We start from the raw sequence: 25,125 nt of genomic DNA, 5'->3' as shown, positions 1-25,125 counted from the left end.
TTCAAAGCATCTCACAATAATATTAAACGGTTGACTAGAACAATCAACTAAAATAATGCCATAATACCAACCATTGTCTTAGATTCTAGTCTGCGTCACCCATCATCACACACACACACACACACACACACACACACACACGTTCAGTTGGTTCAGCTGAAGAATTGTTTCTCTAATAAACCTCATTTAGCTGCAGTCTGAAAGCAAACCTGTTCATTATCAGAGGATTTCTGCAACACAGTAAACGTGCGATAAACAGAGAGACTCGTGAACGGACTAATGACAGCCTGTAAATTGTTTCGTTTTCTTTCGCATGTAAACAACTTTGTTTCACAGTCTGCAGTAAATGTGATTATGGTGAGAGATGTTAATAAAAATGATAAATCTAACTGAATCTTCACATCAAAACAAAGCACTTTCACACACACTTGTCATGTTGGCGAAACCCTCCTGAGATTCAGCGTGAGCCACTGCGACAGACGCGCGTGTGTATCTCAGCAGGTAAAGAAACTCTCAACCAAAGTGCTTTGCCTCTATTGTACTTTGTTTTTTTAAAAATAACACCACTCAGAAAACAAAACCGCTTCTCGACACACCATTCATCGCGAGCTCGGCTCTCCGGCTGAAACGGTCATTACCAGACGTCACAATGCTAAGAGTTACAGCAAACACAACATCACTGGAGAACGATCACGATCACAATCACATCTCCATCAAACTCACTGCCGTCACACACCAGTTTCCTTTCAATGCACTTCATTTGCAAAGAGCTGAGAACAAAAAATAAAACACTAGTCTATGTGTTCATAGAAACGACACGAGGGAAATATCCGTGTGGATGTTCCTGAAGAAATGAAGACATGCACTGAAGCTCTCCAATAAATAATAATAATAATACATTTAATTTGTAATGCACTTTATACTTAAGAAAATCTCAAAGTGCTACATGATAAAAAGGATAAAACAGGAAAAAGGGAGTTCAATCAAAAGCTCTCTTAAAAAGGTGGGTTTTAAGGCCTCGGTAAAGCTCAGTTTAGTTCTCTGAGAAGAAACAGATGAAGGTTTAAGTCACCATGAAATCAAAATCGAACATTCTTTTTTTTAATGTATTGTTGCAGTGTTTATTCTAAATGATTTATAGGTGCACAACATTATTGTTTTAAATTCATGTTTCTCATAATTGTGAATTAAAATCAAGCCCGCCCCACATTTGTTTTTGTTCCAGAAGCCGTTCATTGGCCTCTGTGGGCGTGTGTTAGAGAAGGCCACGCCTCTGTGGGCGTGTGTTAGAGAAGGCCACGCCTCTGTGGGCGTGTGTTAGAGAAGGCTATGCCGCTGTGGACGTGTGTTAGAGGAGGCCACGCCTTTGTGGGTGTGTGTTAGAGAAGGCCACGCCTCTGTGGGCGTGTGTTAGAGGAGGCCGGCCTCTGTGGGCGTTCGTTAGAGGAGGCTATGCCGCTGTGGGCGTGTGTTAGAGGAGGCCACCCCTCTGTGGGCGTGTGTTAGAGGAGGCCACGCCTCTGTGGGTGTGTGTTAGAGGAGGCAACCCCTCTGTGGGCGTGTGTTAGAGGAGGCCACCCCTCTGTGGGCGTGTGTTAGAGGAGGCCACCCCTCTGTGGGCGTGTTTTAGAGGAGGCTACGCCTCTGTGGGCGTGTGTTAGAGAAGGCCACGCCTCTGTGGGCGTGTGTTAGAGGAGGCTATGCCGCTGTGGACGTGTTAGAGGAGGCCACACCTTTGTGGGTGTGTGTTAGAGAAGGCCACGCCTCTGTGGGCGTGTGTTAGAGGAGGCTATGCCGCTGTGGACATGTGTTAGAGGAGGCCACCCCTCTGTGGGCGTGTGTTAGAGAAGATCACGCCTCTGTGGGCATGTGTTAGAGAAGGCTACGCCTCTGTGGGCATGTGTTAGAGGAGGCCACGCCTCTGTGGGCATGTGTTAGAGAAGGCTACGCCTCTGTGGGCGTGTGTTAGAGGAGGCCACCCCTCTGTGGGCGTGTGTTAGAGGAGGCCACCCCTCTGTGGGCGTGTGTTAGAGGAGGCCACCCCTCTGTGGGCGTGTGTTAGAGGAGGCCACCCCTCTGTGGGCGTGTTTTAGAGGAGGCTACGCCTCTGTGGGCGTGTGTTAGAGAAGGCCACGCCTCTGTGGGCGTGTGTTAGAGGAGGCTATGCCGCTGTGGACGTGTTAGAGGAGGCCACGCCTTTGTGGGTGTGTGTTAGAGAAGGCCACGCCTCTGTGGGCGTGTGTTAGAGGAGGCTATGCCGCTGTGGACATGTGTTAGAGGAGGCCACCCCTCTGTGGGCGTGTTTTAGAGAAGATCACGCCTCTGTGGGCATGTGTTAGAGGAGGCCACGCCTCTGTGGGCATGTGTTAGAGAAGGCTACGCCTCTGTGGGCGTGTGTTAGAGGAGGCCACCCCTCTGTGGGCGTGTGTTAGAGGAGGCCACCCCTCTGTGGGCGTGTGTTAGAGGAGGCCACACCTCTGTGGGCGCGTGTTAGAGGAGGCCACCCCTCTGTGGGCGTGTGTTAGAGGAGGCCACCCCTCTGTGGGCGTGTGTTAGAGGAGGCCACCCCTCTGTGGGCGTGTGTTAGAGGAGGCCACACCTCTGTGACTTATAAGCTGTTTTCCCCCTTGTTTCGCTTCTTAAAGGAACACTCCACCCATTTGCATTAAGCTTTGCATTGTTAGAAACCCAGTCATACTATTGAATGGTCTTGCAACACTCTCTCATTTTCCCCTGAGATGGGAGAAATCCGTATTTACCTCTTACACTTCCTCCCACAATGACGCAAAAATCGTCATTTTGCGTCATTGTCGGAGGAAGTGTAAGGGGGGGGATTTCTGTTGAGACTACAAGCACTAGTTCCCACCCTTTCAAACCCGCCCATAGGGGGTTGGACCTAATGCGCTAACAGACCTATCACAGATCAGTGCCAGTGGGTTTGATTTCCAATGCCATCCTCTTTTTCCCGGACATGTCCAGCCGTCGAGATCGTCCAAAATGTCCGGGATTCGGCTTTTGCTTTCTGCGGTCGCCATTCATTGTTTACATGCACACCTTTTGTTTCAATCTAGCTGAATTCATTCCGATTGGTGAATCTGAATGTAGTGTTTACATGAACGCTAAACAAGTGATCAGTTGATGTGCGTTTTAACATTGCTAAGAAAATTCCCGCTCCTCCGTGAGAGATGCGAGACCGGTGCGTCTCAGTAATGAACTGAGAACTAACTGTAGAACGCAAAAGCCGAATCCCGGACATTTTGGGCGATCTCGAAATCCAGGGCAAACTCATCACGGAGACTCACTAGTAGCTTAGCTTTGTTGTTTTCAACTGCCCTCTCTTACCGGTAGGCGTGGCTTGGGAGTGGCCTCCTAGGGCAGCGAAGCAAGTGCATTCTGGGAGTTGTTGTCTTTCATCCACATAAGCCAAAAATACATTTTCTGGCTTTTCTTAGTCTAGAAAGCTCCAAATTCAAAAATAATTTCACATTTCTTCTACATAAATGACCCATTTTAAAAACACATTCATCTTTCCAGAGGTGAAGTATCCCTTTAAGACCTCAATACATATTGCATATGTTTTTTTGAATCTCAAAGTGACAGTAGCCATTGACTTCCATTATATGAATCACCAGAGACCACAGTTTCAGCTAAACATCTTCTTTACTGCTCTACTGAAGATGAAGTCACCTACATCCTGGATGGCCTGAGGTGTGAGTAAATTAGCAGCAAATTTTAATTTTTGGAGAACTATCCCTTTAATAGGTCCCTATAATGTAGGGTTTACCAGGACCACACACACACACTCTTCTCTCTCTCTCACACACACACACGTCTGTGTCATCACTGGAAGAGTCTCAGTCTGGATCTCTGCTGTGTGTGTTCAGGGTTGGAGGGCAGATCCGTTGTGATGTGTTTGATGTGTGTGTTTCTTCTCTTTGATTTCATTTCCAGCTCTTCTGCCTTTTCTTCTTATCACACTTTCACTCGTCTTCCTCTAGCTTTCCTCTTCTCACCTTCATTCTCACCTCGCTCTTTCTCAGTTTCAGTTTAATACGTGTTTATATTCAGCACAATGAATGAGCAATACTACACTAAGACAAATCAAATCAACCAGAATGGAAAGATAGCACATTTTCTCACTAGTTCTCGCAATTAATTCCATTATTTCACTCCTCTAACATTTAAAAAAAAAAAAATCGCACTTTGATCATGTTGCTAATTAATGCAAAACAACACTTGATTTCAACATTCTGCCATGATGGTTTCTGCAATGCTATTTAAACACAGATAAAAGCATTAATGTAGTCTCAACTCAGATTAAGTAAACTGGATGAACAATTAATTTGTCGGATTAATTTAGTAAACTGAACAAGCTGTAAAATATGATCAAGCTACTTTATTGAAACATGTTCCTTAAAAATGAAAACAACGAGTTAAGCAAAAGAATAATCATGTCAAGTCAATTAAAAAAAGGAATCATGTTGTTGAATGTTTGCGACTGCACCTTAACTCTGTACGTGACTTGAACAAAACAGAATTAAATCATGAATCACAATTATGTGTTGGACAATTAATGTTAAAAATATCCTGTATGCGACCGGCGTGTTTAACCAGCGAGTCCTGATAGAGAGACGGGTGTGTGTTTCACTCGTTAACTTTAATCATCTGGACCTTTAACTCACAGACTGAACACCAGCAAACACACTCTCTCTCTCTCTCTCTCTCTCTCTGTATGTGTGTGTGTGTGTGTGTGTGTGTGTGTGTTTCACTCGTTAACTTTAATCATCTGTACCTTTAACTCACAGACTGAACACCAGCAAACACTCTCTCTCTCTCTCTCTCTGTATGTGTGTGTGTGTGTGTGTTTCACTCGTTAACTTTAATCATCTGGACCTTTAACTCACAGACTGAACACCAGCAAACACTCTCTCTCTCTCTCTCTCTCTCTCTCTCTGTATGTGTATGTGTGTGTCTGTGTGTGTGTGTGTGTGTGTGTGTGTGTGTGTGTGTGTGTGTGTGTGTGTGTGTGTGTGTGTGTGTGTGTGTGTGTGTATGTATGTGTGTGTTTCACTCGTTAACTTTAATCATCTGGACCTTTAACTCACAGACTGAACACCAGCAAACACTCTCTCTCTCTCTCTCTCTGTATGTGTGTGTGTGTTTCACTCGTTAACTTTAATCATCTGTACCTTTAACTCACAGACTGAACACCAGCAAACACACTCTCTCTCTCTCTCTCTCTCTCTCTGTGTGTGTGTGTGTGTGTGTTTCACTCGTTAACTTTAATCATCTGGACTCACAGACTGAACACCAGCAAACACACACTCTCTCTCTCTCTCTCTCTCTCTCATGTGTGTGTGTGTGTGTGTGTGTGTGTGTATGTATGTGTGTGTTTCACTCGTTAACTTTAATCATCTGGACCTTTAACTCACAGACTGAACACCAGCAAACACTCTCTCTCTCTCTCTCTGTATGTGTGTGTGTGTTTCACTCGTTAACTTTAATCATCTGTACCTTTAACTCACAGACTGAACACCAGCAAACACACTCTCTCTCTCTCTCTCTCTCTCTCTGTGTGTGTGTGTGTGTGTGTGTTTCACTCGTTAACTTTAATCATCTGGACTCACAGACTGAACACCAGCAAACACACACTCTCTCTCTCTCATGTGTGTGTGTGTGTGTGTGTGTGTGTGTGTGTGTCTGTAATGGGTTTTCTGTTCCTCCTCGTTTAATTTGCTAAATAAATGTTCTTTGCTATCGTTGCGTGTCTGCTGTGCTCTGGAGGACAGTATTAAACCACAGAATTAAACACAAAGCAAATAATAAAGTGAAGCACAGACAAGAGAAAAGAGACGAGACGAGTTTCAGATTCAGTCATTACAGAGGTTTAATGGAGGGAGTGAATGAAACGAGTGCGAGCTGAAGGCTTTTCAAACTCAAACGCCATTAAAGTCTCCAGCGCTGCTTTCAAATGCAAATCTGTACAAAGCACCTAAAACACGCGTTTGACCCGAGAGAAGAGCGGTGTCAGATGTGTTTAAAACCACCTAACGAACACGCGCTGATTAAACGCTCAAGAGTCCGACTGAAGTTTAACATATGACCCCTCGCGCTCACAGTACACACACACACACACACACTGCAGAGAGAGAGAGAGAAACACAATCACATCCCTCACTGAGACTCTAACTCGGAGAAGACGCCGCAACCGCTTGCTCTTTTCATGTTTTCTCTTGTCATTGTTTTTCTTGATTGTGTGTGTCAGTTGTTGATTGGATGCTGAGATGTGGGCGTGGCTCTCAGAAGTCTATGCAGATTGAAGGGGCGGGGCTTAAGCGCACTGAATGATGGGAGATCCTGCAGAGAGACTGACGCTTCAGTTTGATTAAACATTACCAGGTCAAAACATTTTTAAACAATTAAACGCAGATCACATGTTGAATAAGAAAAGTAAAAGACACGTATTTGTTTAGTATGATAATGTGTTCAGTGTCTGTTGTTTGTTCTCAGAGCAGAATTCATCCAAACAATCATGTCCAAATGTACAACTCTATTCATACATTCACACTAAATACACTTCATAAAACCATAATGCATATTAATGAGTGATAGCATTTCATTAGTTATTTATCTAGCTATAAATAAATCACTGCACAGTGTTGTACACGGACTTGAGGGAACATTATCTACTAAATATAAATCAATGAAAGAAATTCCAGAAAGAGAAGTCTCTGAATTAAGGGTTTGATCACATCCAGATACACTGTCGACAATTACGTCTGAACACTGGCATACTGCCGATTCTAAACAAAGAAACACACTATATACAGTATATATACACATGTACATGCATGTAGTTCATCCCTGCGAATGACAGTTCCTCGTTATATATATATACACAAAATATATATATATATATATATATATATATATATATATATATATATATATATATATATATACACATACTGTATATACAGCCGCTCTGGAGAAAACCGTGATGTCATCGTCCAGCTCAGTTCAGTTGTCATATAATGGTGTCAGTGCAGGAGATCAATAATATTGTAGAATATTAAATTTAATGTCCCCAACTAAGCAAGCCAAAAGCCAATGGCAACAAAGGTGGAAAATGGCGACAGTGGCGAGAACCCTAACCCGAACCCTAACCCAAACCCGAACCCCATCAGTGACGGAATGGAGAAAACACCCTTGTGAGAAACCAGACTCACTACATCATGTGTTGTGGACGTGTCTGAGCGCAGATCCCCCATTTGACCTGGATACGGCCTGGATCCAGTATGTGTGTGTGTGTGTGTGTGTGTGTGTTTGAGTGTGTGTGTGTGTGTGTGTGTGTGTGTGTGTGTGTGTGTGTGTGTGTGTGTGTGTGTGTGTGTGTGTGTGTGTGTGTGTGTGTGTGTGTGTGTTTGAGTGTGTGTGTGTGTGTGTGTGTGTCATAAAGACTGCAGCAGAAGAGCAGACGGAGGCGATTGAATCTGCAGGGATCGATAAGCGCGAGGTAAATACGGCTCCCGCTGCGTAACGAAGTCCTGCTCTCGTCAGGTGTGTGTGTGTGTGTGTGTGTGTGTGTGTGTGTGTAAATACGGCTCCCGCTGGGTAACGAAGCCCTGCCCTCGTCAGGTGTGTTCAGATAAAGACAAACACCAGCAGCTCAACATCTGCTCTCTGACGGAGGACATTCATTACGACCCGCAGCACAGAGAGAGAGAGCAGGAGCGACAGCAGGAGTCTGGTAACACACACACACACACACACACACACAGAGAGAGAGAGAGAGAGAGAGAGAGAGAGAGAGAGAGAGAGAGAGAGAGCAGGAGCGACAGCAGGAGTCTGGTAACACACACACACACACACACACACACACAGAGAGAGAGAGAGAGAGAGAGAGAGAGAGAGAGAGAGAGAGAGAGAGAGAGAGAGAGAGAGAGAGAGAGAGCAGGAGCGACAGCAGGAGTCTGGTAACACACACACACACACAGAGAGAGAGAGAGAGAGAGAGAGAGCAGGAGCGACAGCAGGAGTCTGGTAACACACACACACACACACACACATGCACACAGAACCACACGAGCATTAGAGGAAATATCAGTGAACATCCAGTATCAGAAGAGAACAGTCTGATCCAGGCCCATAAGAACGGTTCGCTCGTTAAATCAATCATCAAGTACATCATTAGAACATATATAATATAATATTCAGATATTAATGGTTCATACAGACAGAATAGGGGCAATGGTCATTATTACAGAAGAGCTGGAGATACTGGAACAAACTGGCATTGTGATATTTCGTTATATGTTGCAATATGAGAAAATACAGGATGTTTCGCAGAGGACTTGATGACTTATGACTTATGACTTATTACTTGATGACTTATTACTTATTACTTATTATGACTTATTATGACTTATGACCAGTGTTGGGAGTAATGCGTTACAAAAGTAATGTATTACAGTAACGTATTACTTTTTGTTGTAACGCAGTAGTGTAAGGCATTACTAATCAATTTTCAGTAATATTTTACTCGGTACATGTTCAGTAACGCATGCGTTACAACACACTTTTAGCCCAAAATTTAATTGTTCAAAAAAAAAAACAAACAAAAAAAAAATACAGCCAGACCGCGAGACATTAACGAATGAAAAATGCAAGTTATTACCTGTTCGTGGTCAGTCAATAGCCGTGCGTGTGGTGTCCAAGTTTGTAAATAATGACTAAATGACAGCTTCTGATATATTTGTAAGGCGATTTATTTCATTCATCTCCCTCTTGCTGGTGTACCTTTGTATTGTGTGACATAGTCCAGTAAAAGTAAAAGCGTGTAAAAGCGTGTTTAGGGCAGGTTTTACAGGAGTGCCGCGATCATGATTTCGGTCTCTGTGCTCGCGCTGGCCAGTGGAAAAGCGGTTAATGGGAGAATATGGTAGAAGAAGACTGTGCATTCACGGGATGGACGTATGCGCATTGCTCTGTTTGCTCTTCTGTGTTTTCTTTCTAACCAGAGAGCAGTCCGTTTTCTTTCGTTTTGAATTGTTCTGTTTAAAAGTAGACATGTCTGACTGTGAGTGAGGCAAGTAGACGCTGAGTTTCAGTTCATTTATGAGACGCCCGCGCCTCCGTGTCCTGGTTATCTCTTGTCTACTTATATTTACTTCTTACTTATTAAATCCAGGCAATTGGTAGATGAATCATTGATTAAAATTAAGATACAATTAATACAAAACGAAATTCACTTTAAAAAAAGGCTTTGTGCTTTCTGTTTGAGGTCTCTGTGAAAGCTTAAGCAGTCTTTAGTGCCACTTTCAGAGCGGTCGCGTCTGTTACGGAGAACTGACATGACCGTAACATCGTTTTTTCCTCATAAATGCGAAAAATAAAATAAAATAAAATAAAATAAAATAAAATAAAATAAAATAAAATAAAATAAAATAAAATAAAATAAAATAAAATGAATATATTATGTTCTGTGGAGAGCCAACCCTTCTTCATCCGGTGGGTAGTATTAGGCCTACTTTTGGTTTGCTTAGTGTAATTCACAGAATTACTAAAACATATGTTGCTATAACCTACCTAAAAGTTAAAGATTTTTTGTGTCACACTATTTCCCTCATATTAAATATAAAATGCATGTGTGTATATTTTTCTAATGTCTGGACTCCTTTATTAAGGGAGTAGCCTATGGATGTATAAACAGACGTTTCAATATATTGGTATTATTTATATTTCAAGTTTTTACTGCAAATGTCACGTCCATAATGCTGGAATTGCCCAATTTTAAATAATTTATTCTCAACTAGTTTTGTGGTGTAGGTCTACGTATTTTATAATGTTAATTTCAAATAATACTACAAGTAATTTAAAGATGTGGTAGCTTTGGATCTGGACGTGTGGGGTGTGTCATGATTCTGCCTTCTCACACCGCACACCGACACAGGTTCATGAATCTGAGTGTCGCGGTTTCATATCGCATATCTTTACAGCCCTAGTCATTTTAGAATGTTAAGTTCTACTTCTGTAGTTATTTTGGTTAAAGTAACTCAAAAGTAATACAGGAGTAATGTAACGCATTACAATTCTGAAACAGTAATATTGTAAGGTAAAGAATTACTTTTTAATAACAGTAACAAGTAATGTATAATGTATTACAGTTTGGAAGTAACTTGCACAACACTGCTTATGACTTATTACATATTACTTATTACTTATGACTTGATGACTTGTGTGTGTGTGTGTGTGTGTGTGTGTGTGTGTGTGTGTGTGTGTGTGTGTGTGTGTGTGCGTGCGTGTGTGTGTATGCGTGTGTGTATGCGTGCGTGCATGCGTGTATGTGTGTGTGTGTGTGTGTGTGTGTGTGTGTGTGTTCAGACTCCAGAAATCTTTTCCAGCTACGGCTGAGCGCTGGTTATATTTATAATATTTACATGAAGAGCCTAACGTTACACCTCATTCTGGTTTAGCTCGTCCTCATGTAGTGTTTAACACAGCCATCTGCCGGTAATTTACACCAGAGACATTTGCTCATAAACCCGCTCTAATCCAATCAGCACGAGCCACTGCACATCGCTCGTGTCGTTTAACTGATCGCTCTTAATGTGCACCCTTAATCTCTCGCCCTCCTGCTCCACGCAAATCTGATTTTACATCTGTAATTACAGAAAGAGGCCTGAGATCTCGCATCTGACAGGCTGGAGGAGCCGCTGCCTTTCTGTGAGCAAAACACACATGAAGCTTCACGAAACACTCATTCAGAGCACAGCGTTTCCATTAACACACTCAGTCATTTCTGCAGTGCCAGTGTCAGCAAACAGGACTGCAGAAAAACACAAGAATTCCTGAAGGATTGCCGTCTGCCACTGCTCATGTGCAGTGTGAATCACGTGCCTTTCTTAGGGGACGCGGACATAAGACATGTTCTTGCATTCAAAAAGAATGCAACAATTGAAAAGAATAGAACAGAACAGAGGAGAACAGAATGGCAAATAATAGAGCAGAAACCAACAGAATAGAACATAAATCAAAAGAATAGAACAGAGGAGAACAGAATGTGGGTTAAATATTGGCTATTTTAAAGACGCAACTTTTCTGAGAGGGTTTACCTGTTCAATCTGACTGACAGCTGAAGATCTGTGACATTAACACAACGCTGAACAACATCAAGATCAAAATAAGTGTTTTACACTAAGGTTCAATTCGTTAACATTAGTTAATTAGGTTTCATGAACCAACACTGAACAGCCATTTTACAGCATTTACTAATCAAACTTTATGTTGATTTATAAATATATTACAACAAATATTAAAATACATTAGTATATGTAGAAATTAGCCAAAATGAATAAATGCAATAAAAGCTGCTCATTATTAGTCCATGACACTGAATAACCTTGAGTTACCCTGAGAGATGGTGAACCGCTGGGATTGGAGATGAGAGGTCACTTACACACACACACACACACACACTGGGTCACCATCAAACACAACACGCATCACAAGACGTGACGTAATGACACTATTTAGAACAACTATTCTATTAAATGTGAAAATACACTCAATTATTCTCAATACTACTATTTGTTCTCATCAGAAAGAATGTAGAAAACTGGACCTCTAGCTTGTCAAACACACACCTATAGAGAGTAGCTCATCTAAGGCTGAGGGGAAACACTAAAACTATAGAGTCCTTTGCTGAAGATTTCCCAGAGAAATAAACCTCTCATGCTAAAACTCACACAGAATTCACACAACGACTGTGAGCCCGTTTAATGAGATTATTCCCGCTGTGTTATTCGACCGAATAACTCAAGTTTCTGCCCAAAGCCGCTTTACATTTTCTCAAACACATCGACACGGAGGGAAGGAAAACGCTTCTCAATATCCAAAAGGACAAATGCTTCCTGCGGTGCTGCATTGGTATTCTGCTCTCAGTTTCGCCGAGAGCCAAACGGCATCAAACTCTCTACGACCTCCGACTCACATCCCAACACAAGAGAGAGAGAATACTGAACAACAAATGCATAATCTCACTTCTGTCTCACTTTGGGTGAGCCAACAGAAGAAGCAACACGAGTGTCCCCTGCAAAGGGTCTGTACATATACAGAAAATATTACTTATTATAAAGTTGAGTGCATAAGATTGCGAACCTCTTTGTCTCCTAAGACATAAGATTATTTTTAAATACTGCCCTTCAGAAACTACATGAGCTATTTACAAGCATATTTCCCACAAGACTAAATATGTTTTCTCCTAGAGCACCGGTGAGTGTGTGCAGCTTTTGTAATAGTTGTGTATGAGTGCATGCAGTAACTGCTGGAAAGGGTTCAATATGCAGGAGATTCTGGAAAACCTGGGAATTATGATTTATATGAAGAACTTTGTGTAGTAACTGCTCAGGACAAACAGAGACTTGTGAAAACCTATCATAAAACATAGAAACAGCAATACGCACACCACCAGAAGAAGCAAAAGGATGAAAACTTTGAAAGAATCATGTGTGTCAGATCAGTTATTATTGTGTCTGTGGAATAGAGGGAATATCTGTGAAAGAGCTTCATCAGGGCAGGATTAAACACAAATAAAACTTATTTTTATGGCCGACCTTCTTTTCTTAATTGATAAACATCTTGCAACATCTTATATATTATATATAACCTAAAACCCTGACAGAATACCTTCTATACGTAAATATAAATGTATATTTGATTAGCATGTTGTGCTCACTACAGTATTGATGATGCTTTTGGTCTTAAATGGAGAAAATCCATCCCCTAAAGCAGTAAAGGTGCCATGATTCAGAAAGCCAACCAACGAAAGACAGAAAGAGAGTGAAAATGAAAAAAGAACTGGCTGAGATAATAGGTGAAGAACAGATGAGATAAAGAGAAGGATAGAGAGAAAAAGAAGACAAGAGAGGAGAGTAAAAGCAATGGGTCTGGAGGAGAGAGTAACAGATGAGTGTAGACGAGTACAAAATGGATCTCGCCCAAGAAATTGGGATTGCTTTCTGGAACTGAAGACAGCGAGCGATTGGGAGTGAATTGAAGGAAACTTGCTTTAGAAGAGAACAAAATATAAGAAGCAGTGATTCATCTAACTTAGAACAACCTGAACCCTCTAAAGGGCCGAACACAAAATGACCAGAAGTGTCCATTCAGAACAGCATCTGCGAGAAAGAGAAACTCTTCAGCCGCTCTATCAAAGCGTTTGTCGAGGGTTCTGTCAGCACGACTATTACAACAGTCTGAATGTATCAGATCAATGCCATGAACAGAAGAATGAAGCACGTCAAAACACACAGGCTTAATGCGAGTCTATGAACTGAGGCTTACCTTCTTTGCAGTATTTTCCCCGGAAACGTGTGTGAGAGCAGTCGCAGTGGACCTCCCCGAACTGGACGGTGCAGTATCCTCCATTGAGGCAGGGGTTCTGCTTGGTGCACAGATACTCCAGATCGTTATGAATGCCGTTGCTGTTGAGAAGAGAGGGAGGCATCTCGCCCACCTTCAGGTTGGAGATCAGACCCATGAAGGGAGGCTCGTATTTCACCGTGCTGGATGTGAGCGCGGACAGGCGTACGTCTGGGGGAATCCCCCCTACGAAGAGGTCGCTGACGACGGCCATTTCTTTGCGCTTGGAACGGACTTCGGCCACTTTGGTTTCCCCGTCCACCATCAGCATGGTCTCGCGGTAGTTTCGGGTGAGCAGGACCATGTGCCAGCGGTCGTCGTTGACGCGGGTCTCCATCTGAAGGCCGGCCGGCTCGGCGCAGTGGATGGCGAATCGAAGCTGAAGGTGTCCTTCGCCGATGAGCAGCTCCAAGAAGTCACAGTTCCCACCATCGTCCAGGTACAGAACCAGAGCCTTGCTCACGTTGGTCTTCAGGCTGAAGCTGAGCTCCCCGATCGATCCTGCTTCCCAACGGGAGTAACGCGCCCACTGGCCGGGAGCGCCGCCGAACTCCAGGGCCTCTGCCGACAGAAAGAGTCCAGCTAACAGCAACGGCCACAGGGGCCGGAGAGTGGACCAACACCGAGACTTCATTTCACCCGCGCCGATGATACGAGCTCAGAAACCTCCTCCTCTGAGACAGCAGAGCTCCTCGTGACTCTGAGAGATGGGGAACGATGGGGAACAGACGGCTCAATTCCCAACGCTTCAGGATCCCACAGGCCAGTTGTTCACTCTCTTTCTTGCCCTGCTCCTCTTTATCCAGATTCTATACGTAGTCTCTCCATTGGTCGGTGCATCAGGCTGGAGGTGGATGAGCGATAAATGGCTCCCAATTTAGGTTTTCTCTGAAACTCTTTCAATCCAAGAAGATATTTCAAAGCAGAGATCTGGTGTCCAGTGGACCATGGGTGATGGTCATGGTCGAGTCTTTATCTGTGATTCATGTTCTTCCAAACGGCCTTATTCCCACGGCAGGAATGATCTACTGTCCTCCAGATTCCAGCGTTCTCCAGGCCTACAAGACAAAAAGGAACATTTGATTAGCTCAGCAGCAAACACAGCCTTACTAAACACAACCAGACAGGGTCATGGGTTTGAGATCACCCTGCTGGGACGGATATTCACTGACAATCCTTCATCTGAGCAGACACTGATATCCGAGAGACCCTTCACACCGCCTGTGGTGTTTCAGATCTGATCAGGTGTTTCTGTTCAGTGTAGAAATGCTACATGTTTAATCACACAAATGTTGCCATTAGTTGGAGCAGTTTTAACCAGCCTTTAGAGACCAGCGAACACACGCTCCTGACTGAAAACTGTGAAAAAGGCAGTCATGTTTCAAGAAAACAGCACAATCGCTCAGCCAGACATGTTGGGTGAGACGAATTCATTCTCGGTTCCAGACACTCTATCATCTCTCGTTACGCTGATGTATCTTAATGAAGATCTGTGCTGAACGCTGATGTTTATATTACAGCGCTGCTCTAATCTCATCTGAAACAAAATGGAGTCGCTGTCTGGAAAGCCTGATTGCTGCTCTTGACCCGCCGGCCTTCACGAAGACCTGCCCATTATTTCTGAAGAGAGAATTTAACTGCCCGCATGAAGCACTCACAATTAAACACTCGTCGCCTATCAGCCCTGATTTGGGGGAACTATTCCTTTAACTGCTCGTGATTCTCCTCATTTGTAAATCACTCTGGATAACAGCAACTGCAACACAGATAATCATAAAAATGTACGTTTAAGTTCTGCCACTGAATTAGATCACTCCCATTCATTTAACCACACCCCCTCAGCCCAAAACCCCATTTCAGCCAACCTGATGTGCACAAACTGATTGACAGGAAGAGTATTTGGACCATATTACGCACTGTGTACTCAACAGTGTAGTGTATGAGTTTAATAAGGTTATTTTGTCATCCAACATCAGAGTCTAAAAGCCCCTCCTCCTCTTAAAGTTGGGATCGTTGAGTGCATGAAGTGTCCAACGTTCCACACTTCACTTTACAGTTAATTAAGTACATCATCCAGTTATTTAAAGTGTACTTTTTCTTTTTGGAATTTCCACAAATTACACTATTTATACTTGCAAAACTGCATGGAAAGGTAATTGGGACGCACCTGCATAGTTTTACACGAATTTCAGCTCAAATGTTTTCTTGTCTAACAACAGGCTACACATTCATTATAAATGCTGCAAAAGGCTATGTTAATATTGAGCGACCACACTGAATAAATCCAGCCATGTTGAACGCCGAGACATTTATTAAAGGGTCACTGATTGTCAGATGATGATAATGAGTCTCTTCATGCATATGAATATATAATGTCCACTTCAGAAATGGCAAAGCACTTACTCAACTCAACCACGTGCCCCGTGGGTCACACTGCCGAGAGTGTGTCAGACAGGCAGTGATTGTTGAATAGGATGAGTGTTAATGTTTGGGGAAGTTTGTGTGCGTATGTGAAACTTAAACATGATCTATCAGGTCATCTTCTGGTTTGTTGCTCTGTTTCTGGAGTGGTTCTGTGACCAGTGGAGGTTTCTGAACTCTGGACTGTCGGGTTCATCTGCACTTCCTCTCCCACAGGAAACACTCGTCACTGATTATAACACAAGGCCACAGTGTTGTGTTGACCTCTGACCCTTGCACTGAAAAACCACACAAGAAAAACAGACTTCTGTTGAGAGAGCTGTGATTGTATGGGTTCAGACTGTTATGTTGTTTTCGACTATTTTCTTTTTATAATGTTTTAATTGAACACAGATGCTTTGGTAGTAAGAATGTAAAAATATTTGTCAAGCCAAAAAAAATATATAAAATTGAGATGAGAGTAAAGAAAGAGAGAGATCTGAATTCGTGCATCTATCATAAAGCATCATATAAACAGGTGTTATGTATCATAACCGTGGTGTTTGTCAGTGGTTCTCCGCTGTGTCCGTCACTAAAGCCACATGAGAAACAGCTGTAATGTCACTTCATTAGCTTCATTTAAACATCAGATCATTAAAAGCATCTAGAGCAGGCCATCTGACGCGGTTCACATAGTTAAAACTGACATTCATGTACACTGACACACTCCCCAGAGATGTGAACGCTGGATCAGAACTCAGTCTGACTGGTGGCTTCATGTCATTTCCAGTTTGTTCGGACTAGTCACTGGATTAGACAGTTAATGGGCTTCATCAGATTCTGATTTTTAAAGTCTAATCAAAGATTTCAGGTAAAATGCTTCAGTACATCATGAGAAAACACAGACAGAAACGGCGTCTTCCAGAAATTGGTCTGGACAAGAATAAGATGCAAAGTGAACCCGACTCACGCCGATCATCACATCTCCTGTTCTGATTTTAAAGCACACACTTTTCTCTAGTTTCCATCTGAGTCTGTGAAAAGGAAAGAAGGGCGATTCAAAGCAAACCGTCAGCAGTAAATGACTCTGTATTACCAACTTCACTAAAGTTTTGCCTCTTGCACACCAAGAGCCTCATTTCTGGACCGTATTAAGAGTCTGGGCCAGCTGAGATTCACTGATCGGATGAGAGAGAGATGAAGACGTGTTGAGATGACGAGCGAGAGAATGTGATTCACACCTCTACCCATTACAGGAGGAATAAACACTCATCAACTGAATGACATTTGCAAATTAATTAATCAAGTCATAATTAAATCACAGATAAAGAAAAACACTCAAGTAAGGATGATTCAAAGACATCATCATCGAATAAACAAAAGGTGTTACACTGTCAATACAGGGTTCGTTTCCCATCACTGATCTTCACAATCCGTCAGAGGTTAGAGGTCATTCACACACATTCTCATGTGATCCCTCCATTTTTCAGGCTAAAAGCATGTGTTATTGTGAAACGCTCGACTGTGAGAGACTGTAGTGTACTGTCGCCTTCTGAGCGTTTGTTCCTGTTCTCTTCCTCTGAATAAACTCTCTCCGATTCGTCCTGCTCTGGGAATGAATGTGAATGTGTCCTCCATCTACACGTCACTCAATCATCCACAGATTTTTCACATGGCCAAGCTAATACTGAGACATATAGAGAGATGGGGTTAGTTGTCACGAGGTCTGTATTAGGGCTGGGCGATAAAACAACAACGATAATTATTGCGATTCGCGATATAATTTTCATAGATAAAACGATAACAAGAGTTCGATAAATGTTTGATATAATGTTTATGTAACAAAACAGCGCTACTCATTTGAGCCGCGCGTCGCACGGACCATTTATCCGCTCGGATCGACGTTCAAACGGCAGCAGATGCGTTTACTCGCTGATCGTCTCGGTCACATGACCACTGAACGGCGCTGAGATCCAGTGAGAAACGCTTGAATTCAGCCAAGAACACCAATGACCCGATGATTTAAACTATAGGTTCAAGCCAGATGAAACGGCGCTGACAGACAGTGTGCAAAGATACAGTCAGAACGCTTTTCAATCTACAAATCACCATCATTTACCCTGGATTCACTGTAGTAGCCTAACACTAACCATGGTATTGTGGCAGAAATGTGGGATATTATTATATTATTAATGTAGACATACAAGGAGTAATGGAATATAAACACTGTACTTTTTTGTGATTAAGCTATAGCATTTGAGCATTATACTAAATGTATTTACACTACTGTTTTTCATACAAATACCATAGAAAACTTATAGTTACATTTTACCATGTTATAGAGATGCAATATGCGTGGCTTTATCTGTGGTTATCATAATCTAAATGTATGCTACTATGGAAAACAAATGGTTAATTTTAATAAAACTCAAACTCAGTCAGAATATTTAAAGGTGCAATGTGTGATATTTCTGAGGATCTATTGACAGAAATGCAATATAAGACCCATAATTATGTTTTCAGTGGTGTATAAAGACCTTACTTAATGAACTGTTATGTTTTTATTACCTTAGAATGAGTCATCTATATCTACATAACCGCGGGCACCCCCTTCTATGAAGGTCGACATATCGTGACGTCATGTTTCTACCGTAGCCGACAGCGAACACACAGCGCTACAGAGCGCGCTTCGTCACTAACTTGAATGAGAAGCAGCAGAAAAAGACGCAGCAGAATACTCAGGTTGTCCCTGACTCTGCAAACGTGGAGAAAAACATGCTGTCTGAACGACGCCTCGGACATCGTAACGTTAGCTATTTCCCCTTACCTAGCTGCTTTGATGCTCTTATCCATAGCTCTTATCTTATACTAACTAGCATGGAAACAGGCTATGGTAAAGTCAGTGAATAAAAGACTAACACAATGATGAACAAGTAAAAATAATCGCAATAACATGTGGTTTTACTGAATAATTAAGTAAATATAATTTAATATAAAATATTATATAAAGAAACCTCATTGCTTGACTTGCTACTCTCTGCTGACTCAGACGACGACATCTTCCGATCCTACGTCGGCCACCGTAGCTTCTCCTTCGAGCTTGCAATTTGAAGGATTGGCCTTGAGTGACTGACTGTTTGCAATTCGCAAATCTCACCACTAGATGCCGCTAAAAATCACACACTGCACCTTTAAATTTTACCATATAAAATGAGGTTGTTACAATTTTTACAGATGTTACTGTTTTTGTTAATGAACATAAATGTACATTTGCATCTTAACTCAAGCTACTGTCAAATGAGCATTTCTGAGACAAAACATGTCATATTAATGATATGTCAGCCTGCACTGCAAACTGTGCTGAAGATACGATTCATCAAAGTCAGGCAACACACGCCCGTTTCATGATTAGACACAATATCACCCCTTTAGAACATGCAGAAACTAAGATCTTCTATCAAGCTATTTATTTTGTTCAAGAAAAATGACTAGAAAAGTGTAAAGAATTCAAAAAGTGTTGGTCATGTTCTGACCATATACAGTAGTTTAAAACCACAATTAACAGTCTGGTTTCTACAACTGTCACGTAGGAGCAAAAATCTGCCTTTAAACTTGAAAGAAATAAAGATTTGACATTTATCATGATAATTATCGAGATCAGCTGATATGAAAAATGTTATTGTGAAGTTTTTTTGGCTATATTGCCCAGCCCTAACAGTCTGTATCCCAGTAACAGTACGAAAATGACATTAAGACAAGAACTACATCATGTCTCACAATATGTCTCATATTTGATGAAGTTTGAATCAATTGATTCTGTTATTTTCCTGTTTATTACTGTGAAGCTGCTTTGAAACCATTTGTATAAAGCGCTATAGAAATAGAGCTGACTTGACTTAGATCAATGGGCTTTTAATATAAGGACAGCCTGAGTTTGAATCATTGTCCTCTCTAGCTGCGCACATCTTTAAAAACGACACAAAAAAAGAGAACCAAAAGTAAAATAGAAAATATCAAAGTTTTGCAGTCAGTAATTCATTCAGCTCTTCAAGTGCAAACAGACACTATAAACCCTGAGCTCCAGCACACGCATCACTTCCTGTCAGAGGAACGGCACGAAGGTCATGAAGGCACACACACACTGCGCTGATAAGACTCTCCCCGGTGTATCTCTCATCACACAGCGCTGATAACACACTCTAGGGCACTACACAGGGGACGAGGGCACGAGCGGGACCTTCAGCACTGACACTGAGCTGCTCATAAACACTGATCTCAGGTCAGCTTCGTGTGACGGCGCTTCATAAACGCTGATCTCAGGTCAGCTGTGGAACTGCAGGATGAATGGCCTTCGTGTGACGGCGCTTCATAAACGCTGATCTCAGGTCAGCTGTGGAACTGCAGGATGAATGGCCTTCGTGTGACGGCGCTTCATAAGCGCTGATCTCAGGTCAGCTGTGGAACTGCAGGATGAATGGCCTTCGTGTGACGGCGCTTCATAAACGCTGATCTCAGGTCAGCTGTGGAACTCCAGGATGAATGGCCTTCGTGTGACGGCGCTTCATAAACGCTGATCTCAGGTCAGCTGTGGAACTGCAGGATGAATGGCCTTCGTGTGACGGCGCTTCATAAGCGCTGATCTCAGGTCAGCTGTGGAACTGCAGGATGAATGGCCTTCGTGTGACGGCGCTTCATAAACGCTGATCTCAGGTCAGCTGTGGAACTCCAGGATGAATGGCCTTCGTGTGACGGCGCTTCATAAACGCTGATCTCAGGTCAGCTGTGGAACTGCAGGATGAATGGCCTTCGTGTGACGGCGCTTCATAAACGCTGATCTCAGGTCAGCTGTGGAACTGCAGGATGAATGGCCTTCGTGTGACGGCGCTTCATAAACGCTGATCTCAGGTCAGCTGTGGAACTGCAGGATGAATGGCCTTCGTGTGACGGCGCTTCATAAACGCTGATCTCAGGTCAGCTGTGGAACTGCAGGATGAATGGCCTTCGTGTGACGGCGCTTCATAAACGCTGATCTCAGGTCAGCTGTGGAACTGCAGGATGAATGGCCTTCGTGTGACGGCACTTCATAAACGCTGATCTCAGGTCAGCTGTTTCAGGGTATAAGAGAGGATCTCAGTAAAGATGAACACATGTAAAACGCTCATCTAAACGCTGTGTGTGTCTCAGCCTCACGCCTGTAGGTTTAACCTCAGGCTAATGCCATGCAGGTTTAGGTGTGTGTTTAACACACATGCTAATGAACATATAGTGTGTGTTTTGTGCTAACGGCGATCTGTCGTCTAGCATCACAGGAACGAAACGCCTTCGGACAGACAGGAATCGTTTAACTCCTGCATCTGCTCATCACACTCATCCGCCGAGGGATTCACACGTCTGTTTATCTGACATTTGCTCTAAAACAAGCTAATCTGAGGCTTTGGTGGAGCGTCCATGTGTTCGGTTTCTCACAGCGTCACGTGACACACGAGGGTTCGTCTGATCTGTAGTCTCAGGATATCCTTAACTAGACCTCTCACAAGTATCGATTAATCATCTGATCACGGTTATTAAATCTCATCACAATTATTTGAGAACTGCAATGCTCAATCACATTTTGACATCCAAATAAGGGAAATATAAGTACTTAAAGAAAAGCACAATGTCGTGTCTCTGTTTCCAGTGCGGAAGTGAAGCAGGAGAGTAAAGAATCAGGAATATAAAAACACAAATAGTAAAGGACACAAATATAGACAAAGATCTTCCTTCTTACAAAATACAGGCTTGTGTGTTTAATCAGACTGCATTATATTATATTATATTATATTATATTATATTATATTATATTATATTATATTATATTATATTATATTATATTATATTATATTATATTTCGTTACATTATGTCACGTTATGTTATGCTATATTACGTTACGTTATATTACGTTACATAACATTACATTACGTTATATTATTTATTTTATTTATTTATTTTCACAGCATGAAAGTAACAAATATGGGCCTATTTTATTATACAATTATAAAATAATGTATTAGACTAACACTGTAAGTGACATGAACAATTTTTTTATTAATATACGCAATTAATTGTGAGCACAAAATTCATGATCATTACAGGCCTATTTTTAACTTGACACGCCGTTTTCAAAACCCAACATTCGTGAATCTAAATCCATCGGGAAAGAAGCGGCTCCTGAATGGAGTGGTTTATGGAGAATCGCTACCGTTTCTCAGCACAGCCCTGGAAATCCACTGGAAAATCTAAATCAATAACAGGGATGATGTTTAACAAACGTGTGGTTCTCAGAGGAGCTGCTGCTGAGCTCATTCATCTCCATCTGGCACATTCCCTCAGAATACAGATGTTTCTGACAGACACACACGCGCTGGCGTTCTCCTTCCACGACACACACTGCTAAAGCGTAACGCGCGGATCTGTGCGGGTGAAGCGGCTCGTATCGTCCTCATGGTCTCCAGCGCTGTTATCACTTCTGCCATCTGGAGCTCGCAGGGAACGCGCTGGGCGGAGGGTTAATGCGCTCGAGTGAATGATGCTAATCACGCCTGTAAATCTGGGCTAGCGTCTCATGCTAAACAGATGAAGCTGAAGAGATCTCGCGTTCATTAGATGCTGTTGCCCCAGAGCATCGCTTGCACCTTTTCACTGTATTCTCATATTATACCTCTCTTCTTGATCACATTATGTCTCTGGAGTCAAACGTGTTTATCCAATCAGCACTGATTACCTCTGCTGTTAATACAGCCTATTAGAGGCGCTTTTTGATTAGCCAATCAAACGCAGCACGCCGCCTCCGAATGCCGTTTCGCTCGAGACGCACAGGTTCTTCCTGTTGAACACGACACTCAAAACAAGCAACAAACAAGCGTTTTCACTGCAAAGACACTGATGAACACATGGAGATTTAGGCAAGTCAGACTGACCTCTGAGGGCAAAGGTCAACCTTCACACAGCATATCCAGCAGAGGCGATCTCTGAAACTGGGATCTTCCCTCTACCTCCAGATAATTATATTCCTGATGAATAATTCAGCCCTCAGTCATCTTCAAATACATGCAAAACACTGCAAATCATCTTCCAGCTCACACATGCATATTAATGAGTGGGCGTGGCTCTCCCGTTCTCATCAGCATCTCCGGCACACGGATCTCTCTGTAAACGCTCAGTGTTTAACAGAAATCATTACAGCAGACAGACGGAAAGCGGATGCTCTTTCCTTTCCTTTGAAACGGCGTCAATCAATTAATGCCGGAGAGGCCGACGAATCGTATAAATAATTAAAACGTCTTGGTTAAAAGATTACAGTGAGAGCAAGTGGACTCTTATCAAATAAACACACGGTGAACCGCTGGACTCGAGCGCCTTTGATGCTGAAATCAGATTATTGAATTAATCAGCAGGGAGATCCGGTCTGTATTGAGCCATGAAGAAGATTGATCTCTCTCTCTCTCTCTCTACACAAGGTTTGGGAATCTAAACAGATTAACACTCCACTAACACACACACACACACACACTCACTGACCCTGGGTGTGCTCTTTGATACCAATCTTTCATTTGAAAGTCACGTGTCTAGTATCTGTAAAACCACATTTTTCCATCTTAAAATATATCTAAATTACACCATATGCTCTCATTGACAAATGTGGAACAGTTAGTTCATGCGTTCATGACCTCAAGGCTAGATTATTGTAATGCTCTACTGGGTGGTTGCCCTGCACGCTTAATAAACAAACTACAGCTGGTCCAAAACGCAGCAGCTTGAGTTCTTACCAGAACCAGGAAGTATGACCATATTAGCCCGGTTCTGTAAACACTGCACTGGCTCCCTATTAAATATTGTATACATTTTAAAATATTGCTGATTACTTACAAAGCACTAAATGGTTTAGCTCCGCAGTGCTTGAGCGAGCTCTTAACGCATTATAGTCCTTCACGTCTATTGCGATCTCAAAATTCCGGCCAGTTGATAATACCTAGAATATCAAAATCGACTGCTGGCGGTAGATCCTTCTCCTATTTAGCACCAAAACTTTGGAACAGTCTTCCTAACATTGTCCGGGAAGCAGACACACTCTGACTCAGCTAGACTAAGACACATCTCTTTGACCTAGCATACACATAACACATTCTACATTCATATTATTCAAATCAGTTAAATGATTATTAGGCTGCATAGATCAGGTCAGCCGGAACCGGAAACACTTCCTATAACACCCGTGACCTGATGTACTCGTTACATCATAAGAAGAACGGCATCTACGCTAATGTTAGTCTTTCTGCTTATTCCGAGGTTTACTGTAATCAGCCGGATCCAGGCCGTATCCAGATCAGATGGAGGACCTGCGCCACACACACACACACACACACACACACACTCAGGTTTGTTTTGCTATACCTGTGAGGACATTCCATAGGCGTAATGGTTTTTATCCTGGACAAACTGTATTTTCTATCCCCCTACACTAACCCTACCCTTAACACACACACACACACACACACACACTCACAGCGGTGTGAAATGGCCGCCTCTCGGTCTCTATGCCGCGGCGTGACGCCGATCGCCACTTTAGTGTCTGTTATTAAAAGCACTTTCGCTTCACGTCAGTCTCCCGCGTCTGTAATGGAGGTATTTTCGTGTTGTGAATAAAAGCGTCATGCAGCGAATAATACCTGAACACACAAAAGCCAGAGAAACAGACGTGATTGACTGTCATTAAGTCTGAGAGAATCGTTTATAATTTCAGTGTGTATTAAAATCACAGTTTGATAGAGAAGACGCACGCCCCGCTGAGAGAGTTCGACTGCTGGAGAATCACAGCGTCTCCGCGAGGACAGGGAAGCTCAACGTTTGGATTTCACATCGTTGAGAAAACAAAAGCATGAAGCAAAGAAACCAAATCCGTCTCCTGAAGGATCCTGCATCTTATTCACACCTGGGGCCGGTTTCACAGAGATAGACTTTGACTATGGCTTAGATATAGTAGATAGTCAGACTTCAGATAGACATCTAAATCAGACCGTTGCACAAAGCACTTAAAAGAGTAGTTCACTTTAAAATGAAAATTCTGTCATCATATAATCACCCTCATGTTGTTTCAAACCTGTATGAATTTCCTTCTTCTGCTGAACACAAAGGAAGATATTTAGAAGAATATCAGTAACCAGGCAGTTTTTGGGTCCCATTGACTTCCATAGTAGGAAAAAATATATACTATGGAAGTCAATGGGACCCAAAAACTGTCTGGTTACTGACATTCTAACCCATTC

At 42.5% G+C, this 25,125-nt stretch overlaps 1 protein-coding gene across 2 annotated transcripts in view; it reads right to left on the bottom strand.

The window, feature by feature from the left end:
* nrxn2b (neurexin 2b) overlaps positions 1–25,125 on the bottom strand; it is a 471,382-nt gene that overhangs the window by 418,091 nt on the left and 28,166 nt on the right. For both annotated transcript variants that reach the window (XM_084110063.1, XM_084110064.1), the window contains exon 2: positions 13,345–14,480. In XM_084110063.1, coding sequence (XP_083966189.1) covers positions 13,345–14,056 — 712 coding nt within the window. In that variant the 5' untranslated portion in view covers positions 14,057–14,480. The remainder of the gene's footprint in view (positions 1–13,344; positions 14,481–25,125) is intronic.

Source organism: Abramis brama (assembly GCF_963993115.1).
Source record: "Abramis brama genome assembly, chromosome: 3".
In the NCBI taxonomy this organism is placed as follows: Eukaryota; Metazoa; Chordata; class Actinopteri; order Cypriniformes; family Leuciscidae; genus Abramis; species Abramis brama.
The sequence above is the reverse complement of the archived record's forward strand: the minus strand, read 5'-3'. Positions and strand labels throughout refer to the sequence as shown.